The 17,662-nt window shown below is 34.6% G+C and overlaps 2 protein-coding genes across 2 annotated transcripts in view; both read right to left on the bottom strand.

Annotated features, from left to right (window-relative positions):
- The window catches only part of Tnpo (transportin 1), a 32,672-nt gene extending 32,281 nt beyond the window's left edge, over window positions 1-391 (bottom strand). Inside the window, exon 1 of the mRNA XM_019051800.2 lies at window positions 165-391. Within this exon, the coding sequence (XP_018907345.1) occupies window positions 165-263 (99 nt within the window). The 5' untranslated portion in view covers window positions 264-391. The remainder of the gene's footprint in view (window positions 1-164) is intronic.
- A 6,002-nt stretch (window positions 392-6,393) lies between these two features.
- On the bottom strand, window positions 6,394-17,327 carry LOC109037256 (F-box/WD repeat-containing protein 9). The gene is made up of 8 exons (XM_019051839.2): window positions 16,861-17,327; window positions 16,127-16,295; window positions 15,230-15,369; window positions 13,639-13,859; window positions 10,394-10,637; window positions 9,548-9,673; window positions 8,978-9,181; window positions 6,394-8,608 (listed from the first exon to the last, which is right to left on the bottom strand). The coding sequence occupies exons 1-8, from the start codon at window positions 16,930-16,932 to the stop codon at window positions 8,525-8,527; spliced, it is 1,260 nt and encodes a 419-aa protein (XP_018907384.1). The 5' UTR covers window positions 16,933-17,327; the 3' UTR covers window positions 6,394-8,524.
- Between the last annotated feature and the right edge of the window lie 335 nt (window positions 17,328-17,662).

Raw genomic sequence — 17,662 nt, 5'->3', positions numbered from 1 at the left:
GTAGACTAGACGTTTCGAAGAAGGTAATGGTGTCTCATAGCTAATGAACCAAGGATCATGCGGGCATAATAAATGACAAGGACTTCTTTTAGACTGCAGTAGACGAACAGTAATAAGTATAAGACCTCAGAAATCTATGAAAATAACAGTTCTTCAAAGGATACTTGTTGTACAGCTCGCTGGATTGCGTTGTCGGGAGATTGAGATTCCTTTAAAAGCTGGAGAATTTGCCGTAATCCTTCTTCTTGCGGCGTCCACGCCATTATAATCACTAAATAAAACTACTAATAACACTTGGTATTTTCGCGAAACGGACACAAGAAAAGGAAAAAGATGCTTGAGAGACTCAACCTCAACTTTTATGACAACGGAAATACGGAAATCTGTTATGTGGTGACGTCACAGGCGCATTAATACGCATCATGGTTCCGGAAAGGGGCACACATTCTTACAAAATCCTCTGAGCTTTCAAATTGTCACCAAAATTTGACAGCTTTTAAAAATGCATCCAATTTTTTCGGAAAGCCATGAGCGTCCATAAATAAATTCTTGGGACAACCCTGTACGTTTTTATAGGTCTCGGAACTTCACCGCAACCGTGCCACTACTTATCTTACGCCGTAGGAGAGTAAAAGTAGTTCTTTCTTTAAAGTGATAAATTCGGCCGATATCGATTTTTACGAGATCCCGGCATTTAAATATCAAAATGCAAGCGTTCAGCTATTGTAGCGATGTGCGCTTTTAATATAAATAGTTGCCTCTGCTTCCGTAGTGAGTTTTACGAGAGTCCAAGCCCGCCAGATTACGGGGTCCGAACTGAAAATCGATCAAAATCGGCCGCCACATGGAGTTGCCGGCTCTTTCGCATCTTTCCATGCGGAGATTGATTTAAAAATCCCCGAGCCTGTTGAATAGCATGAGTTCCCGATAATACGAACTACCGCGAGCAGATTGTACGCGCACCTCAGATCGGCTGGCAAATTCGAATAGCAAAACTGCAAAAAAACCGTTATATTTAGCCGCAGGGCTTGGGGTTAGACGGGAGGGGGTTGGAGAGACGGACATTACGGAACCGTTCTAGGGGAGAAGGGGGGCAACGCCCCAATGGATGTGATGCGCCTCCACCTCGAAAAGAAAATGAATTTCGGTTGAAAAAAATTTGCAGAATTTTCCTCTTTTTTCATCTGCAAAAACAATGACCTTTAAATTTTAAACTTTTAAAACTTTTTTGAAAAATTTACGCTTCCACTAATTTGTTATTTTTCGAAAAGTAACAAATTAGTGAAAGCGTGAGTTTTTCAAAAAAGTTTTAAAAGTTTTAATACAGCTTTTACTGTTTTTCAAAAATGTCGATTATTTTATTAAAAATGACCTTTAAGTTAGTCCATAAAAAATGAATACCTACATGGTTTTATCTCTGCTTCATCCACGAGGCAGTGCCGGAATCAACTTGATCATCTCAATGATACCTACATAGTCTCGACTAATTAGAGATGCCTTGTTAAAAACATTTTAAGTTTATAAAAGAGGATAGCTCCTCTCGTTCAGTTTTTAATAAAAATAAAACTAATAGGGGACAAATCCCCCAATCAGGGACAAAACAGAGAAAAAATTAGTATCAAAAAAGTTTTTTTACACTTTTTTTCTTGCATCATTTTTGTACCTCTTAATTTCAAAAAAGTTTACGACAGCTTCACAAAAACATGTTGCAGTTGTTATCATGTACCTATGTTGTGTACTTTGCAGTCAATTTACTTCGTCATTTGTAAAAATAGTAGTGATTTTTAGGATTCAACACAATTTTTTAAGCTGGTTTTCTTTTCATGCCTAGGATTTATTTTTTATTTTTTTTACATACCTAACTTTGCATAGATGTCACTTGAATAAGACGGACATGGATATTCTTATTGGCGTTTTATGAGAAAGTTTCTCACTTTTGAGGTATATATTTGGAGTTCAATGCTACAAGAACTCTTTTCTCTGTGACTACTGAGAAAATTCTATTAGTAATAATTACTTAAGACAAAATGGATGGATTTCTTGTAAAAAAATTAGAAACAAACTTACATTCTAAAACAATAAACAGGGTTTTTTGTTAAGATTCACCATTAAAAATGGATGGCATAACTCAAAGACCTTGTAACTTGATTTGTAACACTGCAGACTTCCATCCTTTATTTTTTAATCAGCAAACGAATTGATGCAATGTCTGATATAAGATTCGTAGATAGTTTCCAAATGGAGCCATCAACACCTATGTGAGCACTAATTTCATACAATGATGAATGAAAAGGAAGTCATGATACAGACAGAGTAATACTTTTAAATTTATGTTGAAAGATTAATTACAAGAATGAGACATTCTGAAAAATTTAAAAATTAGAATTAGAATTAAAGGTTAGCATGAGGAAAATGAGAAATCAATGGCTGCAAGAATTTACAAAAATCATGTTCTTTAATCAAATCAGATTGATAACATATAAAAATACAAACGTTTGAAATATATTCGTCCAGAGGTTTAACATAAAATAAAATTATTTAGAGTGATCAAAAGGGTGGTTCATTTTTAGAGAATTTCATCAATTCTTTGTTTTTGGAGTAGTACCTACTACTAACACATGCGCATTTTTAAGTTGGTTATTATTGAACAACCTTAACATTTTTTCTAGTCAAGATAACTGAAGTTTTTAAATTTTCTAACATTCTTCAAAAAAGAAAGTTGGATACTGTCTTTTTCAGGAAGTCATTCTATCGAACAAGAGAGGATGATATGAGCCGTAACAAGCTTTCCAAAATTAGAAACGCTCATTCTTTGGCCTGGAAAAACTTGATGGATTGCTTGATGATAATTTGAAAGTTGGAAAAAATAGTAGATCAAATACATACAAAAATAATTGAAATTCTCGAAGAAAAAACACTAATTACGATTAAAATATCTATCATCACAATACTGGTGTTTTTACAAAAATAAATGATTCAAAACAAGAACTAATAGCATATCAATGAAAAAAGGGCACTAGGTATATTCTTCTTAAGAAATTTTACAAATACTTCAATACTGGACCAAAAAATACAAGCCCAACATGTATGTCACTAAATAGAGTGAACCTACCTGCAAAAAGAGTTTAAAAAACAAGCTATAGTCCATTGTAGAATTTAAGTAGATGCATGCTTTTTTCAAAACAGATTTTGTTATTATGTATGTCTCTTATGCTTAGTAGCATCTGTCTCTCAATGTAAAAATGAAAACAGTTTAAGGAAAAAGGAAAATCTGGAAATTTAGGGGAGAAACATCAATGTAAGGGAAAAAAGGAACCAAATAATTTTTCTCCAATACATACGAAATTGATCAGAGACAAAAAAAAGAAGTTTTTTCTGTGAAACATGAGCAATTCTTCCTGAAAAATCACTACATATCCTACATATAAATTTTCGAAGTTGCAAAAGCTACATAAGAGGGTTAGTGCTATATAGTTGACCAACAAGGTGTTTTTTTTCACGCAAGGACAAAGCACCAAGATAACGTACTGGCACTTTTCTTTTTTCCTAGAAAAACAGCCCTAGCTGACCACTGGGAGAATATAAAAATTTAAAAAATTGATGACACAGGGACCATTGAGCAAGTTTATACACAAAAATGCCTACATGTAACAGATTAAGTAAAAAGACAGGCTTCTGTTGTGTAAATACATCAAAATCACAATTTGCATTTAAAAAATAGTCGCATTAAGGTAAAAATTAGTCAATATTTTATGTATTCAATCTCTGATACATTACGTACTGTGTGACATTAGTGTCTGTGAAGCAATGATTTTGATCCAATTTTTTTGGCTAATTTGGCTCCCTTGAATACTTTGCTCAGAAAGTCGCAGGTATTTTTTTTCCAAGACATGCAATGTTCATGAACCTGCCATTGTTGAAGGCAAAGAGTATTAGAAATTCAATGGTTAATCCATGCGGGGGAAAATTTTCGGTCAAAATTGTAAGGATATGCTTAAAAAGTCACTGCGAAAGCAATACTTTAACTCCCATATTGTCAACAGACAGTCCCTCCATGAATTTTAAAACAGCACTCACAAGTCAAAACATTTATTTTCACTGAGTCTTTCTCACCATAATTCAAAGTTGGATGTTGACAAACAAAAAGTGATGAACTCTACAGTGCGAAGAACATTATCCCAAGTCAAGAGAAGAACATATCCTTCTGATATTGCACTAGTATCAATTCCAATCCATTTGAAGCCTTAATTTTAAGTACGGATTACTTCATTGGGGAAATACGTATACATAAATTACAGCAAACATACATGAAAATGAGTCTTCACAGATCGATATTGGAACTTGGATACATGTACTGCATTTTACAATATTGCAGATTTCCTATCTTTAATAAATAAAACAACAAATGCACAGTTTTTAGACACTTTTGTGATACTCAATTTGGGCTTCAACTTTGCTTTGTGAGGACGACTTGAGTAATCGACAATCCCTCATTGCGACAAAGTGCTATAACTGCTATACATGGTCCGATTTGACGTTTCTTGAACCCTTAATGATTTCAATTTTTCAGTCTTGAGCACTCAGTCTGAATTCAGTTCACTCTTGAAAAATTAACAAAATAATCTATAATTACGAGTGTAAAATACTTACAAGGGTGTATGTTTTATAAAACTCGAGGTCTAAAAATAGGATGTCACAAGAAAATGGACGTCAATCCAGGATCAGAATAAGGTTAAAGAGGTGAAGACCATTATCGTAACCTAATGATCCAGACAACAGACAAGTATGATGATCAGAATATTTTTGCACGAGCACTTGAAGCAATCATTAGGTGGGAAGAGTTGGAATTGCAAATATTCTGGGAATAGAGTAAAAATCCATTGCACGACTTCGATAGTACACTCAGCAAAATCTTGTTCGAAGGAATTTCTCAAACTCAATGGAGAGTTCTGGGAGTCAAATTTATCTAAAAAATTAATTATTCACTCCAGCAGAGTTTCCTACATTGAGTTTCAGAAATCAATTGGGAAGTACAGCAAAAAGCTGGTGTCTGTTTAAATATAAATAAACCGTTTCTTTACAGGAGAGTACAAATATAGTGAAAAGGAAAAAAATATATCACATACTTATAAAGTATTCTCTGCAAAATTGCACAAAATCAAATAACAATGTTTCACACACATTTTTCGGAAGAAAAGAGAAGAGAGAGAGAGAGAAAGAGAGAAAAATAAAACGGCCGCTGTGACAGATTTGAAGAAAGGAAAACTGCAAAAACATAGAAACACAAAATTTAAAAAAATAAAATACTTCATTACAAAAATAGCAAAACGTTAATGGCTTAATGCTGCTTGATGTCATGCTTAAAATTATGACACTCAACAAGAGCGTGTGTAAAGTAAGGCTCCTTACTTTTTCTCAGCAGCTAATGAAATGTGATCAAAGGAGATTTAGAGAATTTTATCGAAAACTTGTCTCAAACAAGAATTAAAATTCCCTAAAAAAAGATACAGAACTGGAAATGATACAATTTTACCATTAACAAAGATTATATCTATAAATTCCAAACAATTAATGGTCTTTGAAACAATAAATTCCAAGGAAGTTGATATTTATCAAAGACATAAAGACGGAGGGCTAAAAGCAAAAAATGAAGCTTCTAGAGCTTCTTTTCAATCACCTCTACTATTGGCTAGAGGATTGGCGGCGAAATTGGGACAAGTTTGAATTCAAATGTAGGGCGGGAACTGAATAAAATAATTGCGGAAACAAAGTATTTTAGGTTGATTTTTGCCCGAATCCAGGTACAAACTCATATTTTTTAAACTCTAGGTTAGTTTCCGTCCGTCGTCGACCGATTAATTTCATTTGGGAGTAACGTTGATCTAGAACTGTAACGGCCTGTTTGAACCTGCAGAACCACCATAAGCAGAAGAAAAACTAACTTTATCTGAGATTACTGCCTGTTACCGAGCAAAAGTAGGTGTATTATGTTAGGACGCAGACCGAACTTTCTTAGTATATTCGTTTTAGGAATTTAAAATACGTTTCGAAGAAGAAATATGCAAAAATCAAGAGGACAAGTTCAAATCAAATTTCCGTTTGCCGCCATGGATTCCCGCGCTCATTTACACACTCACACAAGCGCGCAGCGTCGAACCTAGCTTCACTTTTTCCCCGTGCTTTTAGATACGAGCGCTCCGTCTTTATGTCTTTGATATTTATTGCAACAGTGTTTAAATAGTCATATCATATCTTTCTTGTATCTTCCGTATTTTTCCTGAAATAAAATTGCTCTTCAAATATTTGTTCAATAGTAGAGGGAGAGAGAGAGAGAGAGAGAGGAAGTTTAAAAAAAAAAAAAAAAAAAAAAAAAAAAAAAAAAAAAAAAAAAAAAAAAAAAAAAAAAAAAAAAAATTGACCGGCTTGTTGATAACTCATTCCAAAAGAAATATGGAATGACCTTAATTGATTTTTTGTAAAACTAATATTTTTGGTGACTTGTTACTTAGCGTTCAATTTCCAATGTCTGGGCACTCTTACATTTTTGCATGCAGAATTGATAAGTTTAATTATTACGCAACTAGTAGCTCTCATTTACCAATAATCCAAGATAAAAAGATCTCACTAATTTACTTGATACTTCATTGAGTTACTGAGAAAGAGAGACCGAGCATAACGATTCTTAAAATTAAAAGAGCAGCAAAAGACTAGAGGTTAGGAGAGCAGTAGTTTGTACAGACTTAATTCTAGAGTAAGTTTTTTGGATTAGAGGGTAAACTTGTCAAATAATAATTCTTAAGACTTAAAAAAAAAAAAATATAAAAAGAAAAGACACTAAATCTAAGTATATCTGAGCTAACATGACGGCTGGCTGGCTTACATGATGGAAAGTTTGGATAATCTGAGGTTTTTTACTAACAAGCTTATTGTAGCTATTCATTTATAAGATGTGACAAAATGAATGAAAATAAATGCTGTAAAAATTGTGCTGTGGCCAGTTTCTTAGAAGCCATTGCTTGCTCCTCTGAGGAAGCGGAAAATATCTGGGTAATTTTCCCATTCTTGATGCTGATGCGTCTGATTTTCGATTGAAGTAGAGAAAGACATCTCATTCAATATTTCTACCAAAAATATGTTTAGATAATCTGCACTTCAGGTAAACTAAAAATGCGTAGTAAAAGATTGAGGAAGATGATGTCTCCCTGATTAAATGATGATGTAAAATATATTCAGCGATTTCACAATAACCTAAGATTTTCCTATTAAATACAAAATGGAATTGCATGGATTAAGTAATAAAATAAATGGTGCTCAAAAACTGGCATTTTACGCATTGTGAGCTTTCTGTTTTGATTTAACAGAGGCATTAAACGTTTCCTACCAAAGTATTAATGCATATTTACTTGCCGAAAAATGGCAAACTTCCGTAAATGATTGAAAAAAAAAACAAAAAAAAAAAAACTCTAGATGTACAGTCAAAATATTTGTTTGCCAAAAGCTTGCACCCAGTCTCCTTTAGAGCGCCATTAATTGCTGACATCAGTTGACATCAAATCTGGTGGTGTTGGCCTCAAAAAGCCTGATGCTTGCAGGCAACATATTAAAGATAAAAGTCAAGGAATCACTGGCCACTTTAGGTGAGTGGCTTTCTTTCGTACCTCCTTACTCTATTATACATAGAAGTTCTATACAAAACACCATTTTGTACAGTGCAAAATCCAAAAAACATAGCTGTGATGTGCAATAACAAGTATACTAGAAACAAGCGCTCAACAAAACTTCTATGCATTAACAATTTCTTACGTTGTTTGAATACTTTTAATGTACATCTAAGAAAATTAATGTACAGTAAAACCAAAGGCCTAGAAGAGAAAGAAAATGAGTGGAGTTTTTAAGTTGACTAAGATAGATCCTTTCTACCATCTTTCAAAAGAAAAAAACAGCTTCTTTACACCTTCCAGGAAGATATATTTAAGCTCTAACGGCTCAGACTCCATTACGTTCCCCTTCAATTACATTGATACAAAAGGGGAAAACCAATACCAGAGCCTGAATTGAATACTGACCGACTGAGCGTAAGATATGGCTGGCTCAAACCGCCCATTAGTTAAGTGTAAACTCCTTGATTGGCTATACTCTGTGACTCTGGATTGTGTTCACTTGATATGAGGTAAAGTGTAGGTCAACAAAATTCAGGCCTTGCAGATACGCAGACAAAAATCATCTTATTTTTGAGCGTAAAGTTACGCTTAAGATACATTGGTTTTAATGATATTGAAATCGGTAAGCTTCAATAAACATACTATTCTGATCCTTCAAGAGATTCAACCCAAGAACGAAACAGAATTTAAATCAGCTTTGCTCGAGTCAGGCTTGCCTTGAATTGGCAGATTTGTTCGAAATTCATTTCTAACAAAATTGTTTTTAAGAAAGTGCAAATACTAAAATATTTAGAAGAAATGTGTGGGAAATACCAGGATGGATGCTGCGAAATATTTACTGCTTTTAGAGTTAGTTTTGTTGTTTAGCTTTCAGGGTTTTTGGGCTTCCACACTTCCACTGTATTGTCAGTGGTGCCAACTGCTAGGGTGCAGTTGTTGTAATCAACCTGAAACACAACATTAGTGATGAAATGTATCATAGTAATGATGAAACACAACCAAACTGATTGCTCCTGAAATCTACAGAGTCAATTTTGAAATGAGCTCTGAAGTACTGGGGGATGTAGGTGTTCTGGATCCTATTTAACCAACATTCTCTTTTAGCAAGTGAATTGATGTAACTGAAATTAATATGATAAATGAATTCAACTTTATACGGGTTCTCCAATTGAGTTTAGCTTGAAAAGGTGTCCATTTTCAAAACCTGGTGTGGAGTTGGCTGCAAAAATAAATTTAGGGGTAAGGTCACTCAGTTAATCCAATTGTTAGAGCTAATTTTTAAAAGTCTGTTATGTATTGAAAATACAAGTACTTACAGATGTAACTTCTCCCGAATATGGCAAATGCGCGATTAACATGTGAGGCAAAGTTGCAGTAAGAACACGAACATATTTATTTGTACTTCCTACAATTACACAGCCAGGGCCATGCCAAATAGATGAGACTTGATTGGTTGCATGACCTGGTGGTGTTTGGTCAACATCCGTATCTATGACGTTCACGTTTTCTATATGTGCTGTCTGAAAAAGATGATAAAATTCGCTAAATAATAAAAAATTTACCAACATTGAAAAGAGAATTTTTAGGAGAGGTGAAAAGAAAGTATGATGCCGTAAAACATATTATTTTCGAAAGTATTCCAAAAACAACTCTTTTATTTTTTTTCAGTTCTTCATTAAGGCATCCAATAGTAAAATGTCTCAATTAATTAAAAATTGTTGCTTGGGCTGATTTCGAGGCTTCTCTGACGATGGACTTCTGCTTTTTAAGTCCATATAACTCCATACTTTTTGAAGCTCTTGTAGAAATAAAGATACGACTTTACATCAGAAACATAACAATTTTCGTGTACCTAAGAAGTGGAGCAAAATTTTTTCACAATTTACCTGAATATGTGAGAAGGATCCATCTTTGGAGTCAAATACGTGAAGGTTTCCTACGTTATCACCAACATACAACAAGTTGTACTTGTGAGACAGGCTTTTGCCAAAGTTGCCTCTGTTCCTTTTTCTCTGAAAATGATAAATATTAATTATATAAAACATTATTATAATTCTTTTTGGCAAGAACGTCTCGGAAAAGAAGTTTTGCGGGGAAGTCAGGGAAAATTTTTCAAGCCTATCAAACAAGTCTTGTGTCTTATTGTGTCTATTCTCAAGTTCAGACCATGCCTAAAGCTGCTGAGATTAGGAAGAATGCCATACATGCCATAGATGTTGTCAAACTTTCTTTGACAAATCACAAATTTTCAAGGAAATTTGTGAGAGTATTTCTTCCAAATTTTCAGGTAATTTCGTTCTTAATTTAATCCAAAATGTTTTAAATTTCAATAAAGAATATTCATAACTTTCCTCAAAAATAAGTATTTTCTGAGAGTAAATTTGGCGATACATCAATGTTCAGACGGCGTTTTTCCTTTGCATAGCAGGATGGCCCATTGACATTGAGTTATCTCTGAATCACCATTGAATTTCTTTCTTTCTTTCATTCCATACATTTTATCCATTTTTCATAAAATCAAAATTCCCCAAATGATCTCTCTACAGAAATATCATTTAATAATCAAATAAAAATAACCTTTGTATTACACATTTTGTATATTTTTGATAGATACAACCAAAAAAAAAAAAAATAAATTAAAAAAATAGAAAGGTTAGTTTTATTTTGTAATTAATATTAGATACTACTACCAGTATGTTGAAATATGATTTGTTAAAAAAGTAAATATATACCATAATGTTCTGAAAAATGACTGAATCAGTTCGAAGGTCATATACCGAGACAGTCTGATCAGAACTGGATGAGACGATGTAATTATCAACTAAGCAAACTGCAATGACAGATTGCCTGTGCGAGGTGTATTGCTTTAAGGGCGTTGGACCAGCCCGAGGATCGAACAAAACCACTTGTGGAGAGTATGTACCGGCAACTATGAGATCCTCTCTACAGTCAACACACAGTGCTGCAGTTTTTACGCTGAAAAAATAAAATAAAAATGAAAATCAGTCAATCACCACTCCTTGATTTGAATTTCGAGAACAACTTTCCGTATGAATATTAGAATTTAAATTTTAACAAAATTTTTAAATTTTAAAAACCATTCCTTGAATTAATATTTAATCAATTTTTTCCTGCACAGAGAGCCCAAAATTTTTGAACTTTGAGTCGCTGACAAGGGACGGCTCCACAGTTAAATATCTTCACAGCTTAAAATAGGGCAAGTAATCATCAAACTTGACATTTCCAGCCATTGTGCAAAATATTAATTTGGCAATGGCAATAATTAAAGCAAAAGAAAGAAAACAGAAAGAGAAGAATTTCAAACACTTCAGGGTCATTCCACGCCTAGGTAGTCCGGGGGGTATTTTTTTTTCCTTCTCCAAATGACCCAACGATATTTATTTTTGGACTCCTTAATACTCCTAGTTTTTGGAAATATATGTGGTTTACCTCCGTTTTGTTTTTTTTCTCGCAATTTTTACGTGTTTTGTAACCCCGTTGCTTAGCTTTATCCTACTGTAAAAAGAGTGACAGTTTGGTAGCAATGTTTTCTGGTGTTCCCGCCAAAACCAAGTTTTAGGTTATGCTTGCAGTTGTCAAGGAACTGATTCAATGTGCTCCTGCAAAGTTTCAATTTTTAAAAGTAATTACTGTATATTATATGTAACTTTTAAAACTTAGTGTACTGACTGTCACACCCGTTACGCAAAACATGGGTTTTTTAATGTAACTATTTTAATTAAAGTCATTTTGAGATGCCAATTTTTTCCGTACGTCTTCAAGTCAAGTACAGCTTTGGAGTATTTTTTCCAAATTTTTATTTCAACAATTGATGGGCAAAAATGCGTAACGGGTGTGACACGTTTCGGGTGTGACCAATGAGAAGAGGCTTCAATTACGCAGATGTTGCCTCACTTCTCACCGCTTTTTCTATGGTTATCACGAGAAATACACTCATATGCATAATTAGAGGTTATATATACATCTAATCAGAGAGAGATAGCCAACTTTTTTGCCATATTTCAGTATATAAGTTAATACACCTAATCTCCAAAGGACTTCAAATAGAACTCGTTGAAATCTCCCCGATTTGATTGAAATATTTTTACTTTACTATAGGCCCAGACCTACCGTGCCAGGGTTTTTTTTTTTTGGTTAATTTGGGCCATGCGAGGTCCAGGACCGCAGGGACGAAAGGGGAATCCTGGGTTACCCGAAGAAAAGCCCTGGGACGGTAGGTCTGGGCCACCCTGTAGAAAAATGTAGTTTTGGCATGTTCTACATTAAAATGCGTCATATTGCAGATTGGTTTACTGCTTAGGATTGCCTACAATAAGAGTATGAGAAGAAAAGTAAGTTTTTTAACTTTTAAACTCTCTCAAAAATGATGGACCTCAGAGAGACAATTTGTCACACCCGTTACGTCACACCCGTGACGCAAACGGTAGGTCTGGGCCACCTTGTAGAAAAATGTAGTTTTGGCATGTTCTACATTAAAATGCGTCAAACTGTTGATTGATTTACTGCTTAGGATTGCCTACAATAAGAGTATGAGAAAAAGTAAGTTTTTTGACTTTTAAACTCTCTCAGAAATGATGGACATCAGAGAGACAATCTGTCACACCCGTTACGTCACACCCGTTACGCAAACTTTCCCATTTTTCAAGGAAAGAAAAACAGATAATCGAAAACGGATCATCGGCAGTTGAAGCAAAAACCCTTGGCTTCATAATATAATTTAATCAGATTTTTACATTCATAAAATTCGCTGAGTTTCCACTTTACACTCACTGAGGAAAAACTCACTTCCAAAATCGGTCACACCCGTTACGCATGCCTTTTAATTTTTTCTGAGGAATGGAACAAAGTATAAACAATTTCTGATAAACTGAAATGATCTATAAAAAAAGTTCTTTCTGCTGCTGCAGATCATTTTTTAATTAAACCCCAAGAAATAGTTCAAATTCTTGTTTAAAGTTAAATTGTTGTCACACCCGTTACAATGGAATGACCCTTCATTCAGTCTAAATATACAGTTTCCAAGTTTAGAAGTGTGGATATTTCAGAGGGATTGTTTTGACGTCGTTACGCTTGGCCAAAGAGATTTATTTACTTGGGGAATTCACTGCAGATTGACTTGATTTGTGTAAATGCATCCAATCACTAGACACCACTTTCTAGGTTGAGATGGATTGATTAATGAGTCAATTGCAATGGTCACAGAATGGTGTTTCGATGGTGTAAACTTTCACGATGCAGGGTTGCCATAATTTTTTCATCTTCAAATTCCCTGAATTTCCCTGGAATTCTAATAAAACTTCCACCTTGATTTTTTTCCCTTTAAATTATGTACATACTTCTGCTAAACACACCTTGCAAAGTTCCTTGGCTTTTCCTGTGAGTTCCCTAACTTTCCCTGACCTTCCCGGTTTTCCAAACCACCGGAAACCTTGCATTCGCAAGGTCGAATAATATCTGCTCAAATGACAAGTTTCTACAGTCAACAACGGAGCTGCCCCTTACAAAGAGGAAAGACACAGCGTATGACGTCATCTACTATAGCAGTTCATACCATTCTTTCCTACACTTTGGTTTCATCAATTTGTAATAAACATTCTTGCACTGGTTCCTCGATGTAAAACACGGCTGGAATGACGGTCGAAGAAACCAGTGTGCATAATTGTTTAGATGAAGATGACGTAATAAAATGTGTTTTCCCATGGACGAAACTTCCATTGATATGAGATATAGAAATTTGGCATTGGGCAGACTACCTCATTAATCCTAATTAGTTACCTTTTTGGTAAGCTATAAGCGTAAACCATCAAAATAAAATTTAGCAACAAGCTCAACTGACCCATAATCCGCTAAGCCTGAAAACCATGTTTATTGTACTCAGTTAACCCTGTGCTAGAATCATTCACTCACAACGAGAAATCAAACACTTTAAATTAAAACTGTAAAAAATTCTTCATACGGGAATCTAGCAACTTCATCCAGAGTGACGTTTAAATTCCATTGCTTCACAGAGTGATCCCAAGATGCCGAGTAAAACTGCTCGTCAGACTGCACGGCAAAATTCCACACCCAACCATCATGAGCACTTGTTGACAGGATCAGTGGAGCTGGACTCTCATCCTCCACATTCCACACACCGATTGCACGATCTCGAGAGCCAGAAAGACATAACGTTCCACCCTAACAAAGAGAAATTTCCATTTAGCAATGCATGTAATTAAATTGGAGAGAAGAAAATTGTGAGAGTGACAAATTTTTGAACATTTGGGGTTTGTTTTTTTAAATTTTGAAGAGGACTTTTAAATAGTCGTATTTTGTTCAGAGACAACACTCACAACATGTTGGGAAAACAAGCAACAATCGCAATTTTTTCGAAGTTGTTTTGTGTTGAGGGGGCAGGGCTTATTTTTGCACGCAAAATTTGGGAACTCCAACAGCAACATTGTTGTACAACAACTGCAACAAGCTCAGAGGCAAGTCGTTATTATGTTGTTCAAAAAGGCAACGCTGTTTTTGAAACTAAAATTGGAAGTTGCTCTCTCATTGGTTGTTCAAAATCGCGTAAAAAAAAACAAGAAAAAAACGGAAACATTTTGTTGTTTCGAACAAAACTCCCTGAACAAAATGATCGAAATTCCCTGACTTTTCACATGAACAATTTGCATGTTTAGAACTGAAAATGAACCATTTTTGCCATTGATGCCATTGTAGATAACAGTAACATTTTAGGTTTCAAGATGTTTCCAATTTCCGGTCTTTTTCATAAAATTCCCTAACTTTACCCTGATGATGAATCCCTGTATTCCATGTCTTCCAGATTTGTAGATACCCTGGAATGTTAAGATCCGAATGTTCTACTTCATTTTAACTGAATGAGTAATCAATCACCCACAGGTAAAGAGACCTTAGTGCCAAAAAATTAAAACTGAAATATTGGTACCACTGTTCAATGGATGTTTTCTGCACATCTTGGCACAGAAACTTCCCCGAAATGTCAAATCTGAGCTAGTCAATGACGTTTCAAAGTTTGCAGTTCGAAAGAGTAGTTTTGGGAAAAAGCCACTTAATGGCTTCATATCAATGGTCAAACTCAGAAACAACGTATCTCCATTTCAATGTTTCAAAATTCCCCCTATTTTATTTTTTCAAAGATAAACAAGCTAGGTAACTTTAGATTTCAACAGAATATTGGACTGACAGAAAGGAAAAAGCAAGGAAGTTTTCAAGAAATGATACTTAGTTGTTTGCCATGTAAAAAATAAAGTATGACAGAAATTCTACAATGCCGCAAACCAAGATACGCATTCCTACAGTTTCATCATTGATCAATCATGTTCAAAGCTCAAAATTGTTGGATTTCATTGCAAATTAATGCTCTCTTTTAGTATGAGACAAGGGTAAACTACTTTTACTGTGCTTGCTGTTGGCAACTAAAAGTCTGATTTTTTAACCAACTTGATAAAAATCAATCCTCTAAAAATTTCCTCTAAACACGTAAGTCCCTTTTTTGTGGATGGCCACACATATGAAAAAAATGAAGTAATGCTTACCTTAATGAGCTTAACACAATCGACAGAGGAGTAGTGAATATCTTGCCACTTGATTCGACGCATATTTGCTCCATTTTTGCCCCATAAATATCTCTGGTAATCTATGTGGTAAGATAGTTCTTTCCAACTAAAGTAATCACCTGGTATGAAGGAAAGAAATAGGTGAATGAGAATAGTATTATTCTGTTCTGATCATCGAAAGGTAAACTGAAAAACGACATTTCTCTATCAGAGTTTAAAAATGTCTGCTCTTATTTTACTTTTTCAAGCAAGAAAAGAAAACTTTTCAACTGGAAACTTTTGAAGAATACAACTCACAAACAGAAGGAGAATTAAGGAGGTTTTTTAAAGGAATCTTTAAAAAACCGATGATTGGTTTCCGGATCCAGAAGAATGAGAAATTTTTGCCGTTGCAGAACAAATTGCGTTGTTTTAAGTAGTTTAGACACTGATATGATGTATCATAGGCAAGCAAAAATCCGCTTTTAGAATGAAAAACATGGAAATGAAACGGACAACTTTAAATCACGTTTTTTTAATGTTTTAATTATTTTTTCGTTTAATGGTATTCTGCTGATTGCATCTATTTAGTTGCACAAATCAACTAAAAACAGAAATTCCTGGATTGCATTAAAAAAAAAAAAATCTTTTGCATCTTTATCTGTGATGCATGGAGAGATGCTCCATTAAATAAGGCTTGAGGGTGGGTATCTAAAGCACAAGATGCTAATTGCCCTGAAGTGATTCAACAAATTTTCAGGAGAGCAGGACTAGAGAGGAAAAAAAGATATACTAATACTCCCTCAATGAATTGCATACAACATTCAAGATAAGAGAAGAGAGCTTTTCAGAGTAATAAAATTACTTTAATGTTTTAACTAATTTAATGACACTTACTCAATTTGTCTATGGCAGATTGCGTACAAGGATTGACAGATATCAACCTTGCGATTCGTAATTTCCATACAGATTCGTCTGACAAAATTGTATTGAATCTGGTGCACACCAGTCGCAGAGTTTTAAGTAAAAATCTTGTGTCTAGGAAGGAACATATATGCAGAAAAACCTGAAATAAGAATCAGCAAAACAAAATGATATACTTTGGGACAGGAATAAAAACAACAGTCAGTGGAATAATTTATACTTAGACATTTTTGAATTATTTAAATAGAAAAAATAAAAAATAGATTGTTCTTGTAATTGAATATTTTTTCAACATGCACACAGTGGTACATTTCAACAATGAAAACAGTCGTTACTTACTAAAGAACAACTACTAGCAAATTTGATAAATTCACGAGATTGTGCCCTCCAAATTTTCTGGGATCTGCTTCATGGAAGAGGTACTATCAATATCCACTGTAGATCCTGAGATTTAAAAGAATTGAGCTCAGTGTAAGCTGCGACAAGTATGAACTTGGACATTTAGAGGCAAATGACTGTATTCATCTAACAATTTTCCCAATGATCTTTGATATAAAACCTCAGTTCAAGCAATCATTACGCCAATGATCAAAAACTGTTGGTTAAGCATCTCAGTTTTATACCATCGGAACAGAAAATCTAAACTCCTTGCTTATTTGTCTCGTACACTTTTTGCGTACCGAATTTAATACAAATTCTACACTCACCTCAACAGGTAGGATTTGAAAAGGACTTTCATCGGAGTCGCTGTTGTCCATCATTGACGAGTGACTGCTCATCTTTTGTTACGGCTGTTTTGTTACTTATTAAGTGCTACTACTAATGATGCAGGAAAAGGTATGTTATACAGATTTTCTGACATTAATCACGCCAACAGCATGAAAAATGGTCTAGGAACATAAGTAAAGGCAAGGTTGCTGGAAAACTTCTAAGGGCTACAATGATTGCTCTGTCTTCCTGAAAAAAAAAACCTAATTTCTAACAGATTTTGAATAAGTAAACACTTGTTAACAGATGGGGAATATGCGTTCAGAAGTACTTCTTCTACAAAAACTGCGGTTAAAACTGTGAAAGTAATGATTGATGTGTTATTCAAGACATCTGGAAAATTTTGATAAATAACAATAATGACATTTTGATGATATCACGAAGATCAACAAATAAACGGTTTTATAATAAAGGCGTTTGAGTTTAGCAGAGATTCCTTCTTGGCTTAGAAGGTTAGGGATGACAAAAATCCTGCCGCAGATCATCAGTAAGCAAGAGCGTTTCACCGATGCGTCTCTACTCTCAGCTCTAGTGGAGAAAGAAAGAACTTTATTTGCCTTATGTACTGGCAAATTCGCCGTCTCACTATCAAGCGGCGTAGCTAGGCGGTAAGGCACTCGCTCCGTGACTAGAGCGTTCCCAGTTCGCGCCCACGCGGATAATATATTTTAACGCCTTGATCATATTTATAAATGCCGCGTAGGGCATCGCAGGGTTATTTTTTCCAAAAAATCTGAGTGA

The sequence above is a fragment of the Bemisia tabaci genome, chromosome 8 (genome assembly GCF_918797505.1).
Source record: "Bemisia tabaci chromosome 8, PGI_BMITA_v3".
Taxonomy (NCBI): Eukaryota; Metazoa; Arthropoda; class Insecta; order Hemiptera; family Aleyrodidae; genus Bemisia; species Bemisia tabaci.
Note: the sequence above shows the minus strand (reverse complement) of the source record. Positions and strands in the feature narration are given on the sequence as shown.

Coding starts and splice junctions, on each gene's coding strand:
- LOC109037256 (XM_019051839.2), bottom strand. CDS start 16,932: ATGAGCAGTCACTCGTCAATGATGGACAACAGCGACTCCGATGAAAGT. Junction 15,370..16,126: donor ATCTGCCATAGACAAATTGA/GTAAGTGTCATT, acceptor CCTTCATACCAG/GTGATTACTTTAGTTGGAAA. Junction 9,182..9,547: donor GATCCTTCTCACATATTCAG/GTAAATTGTGAA, acceptor CATCTTTTTCAG/ACAGCACATATAGAAAACGT.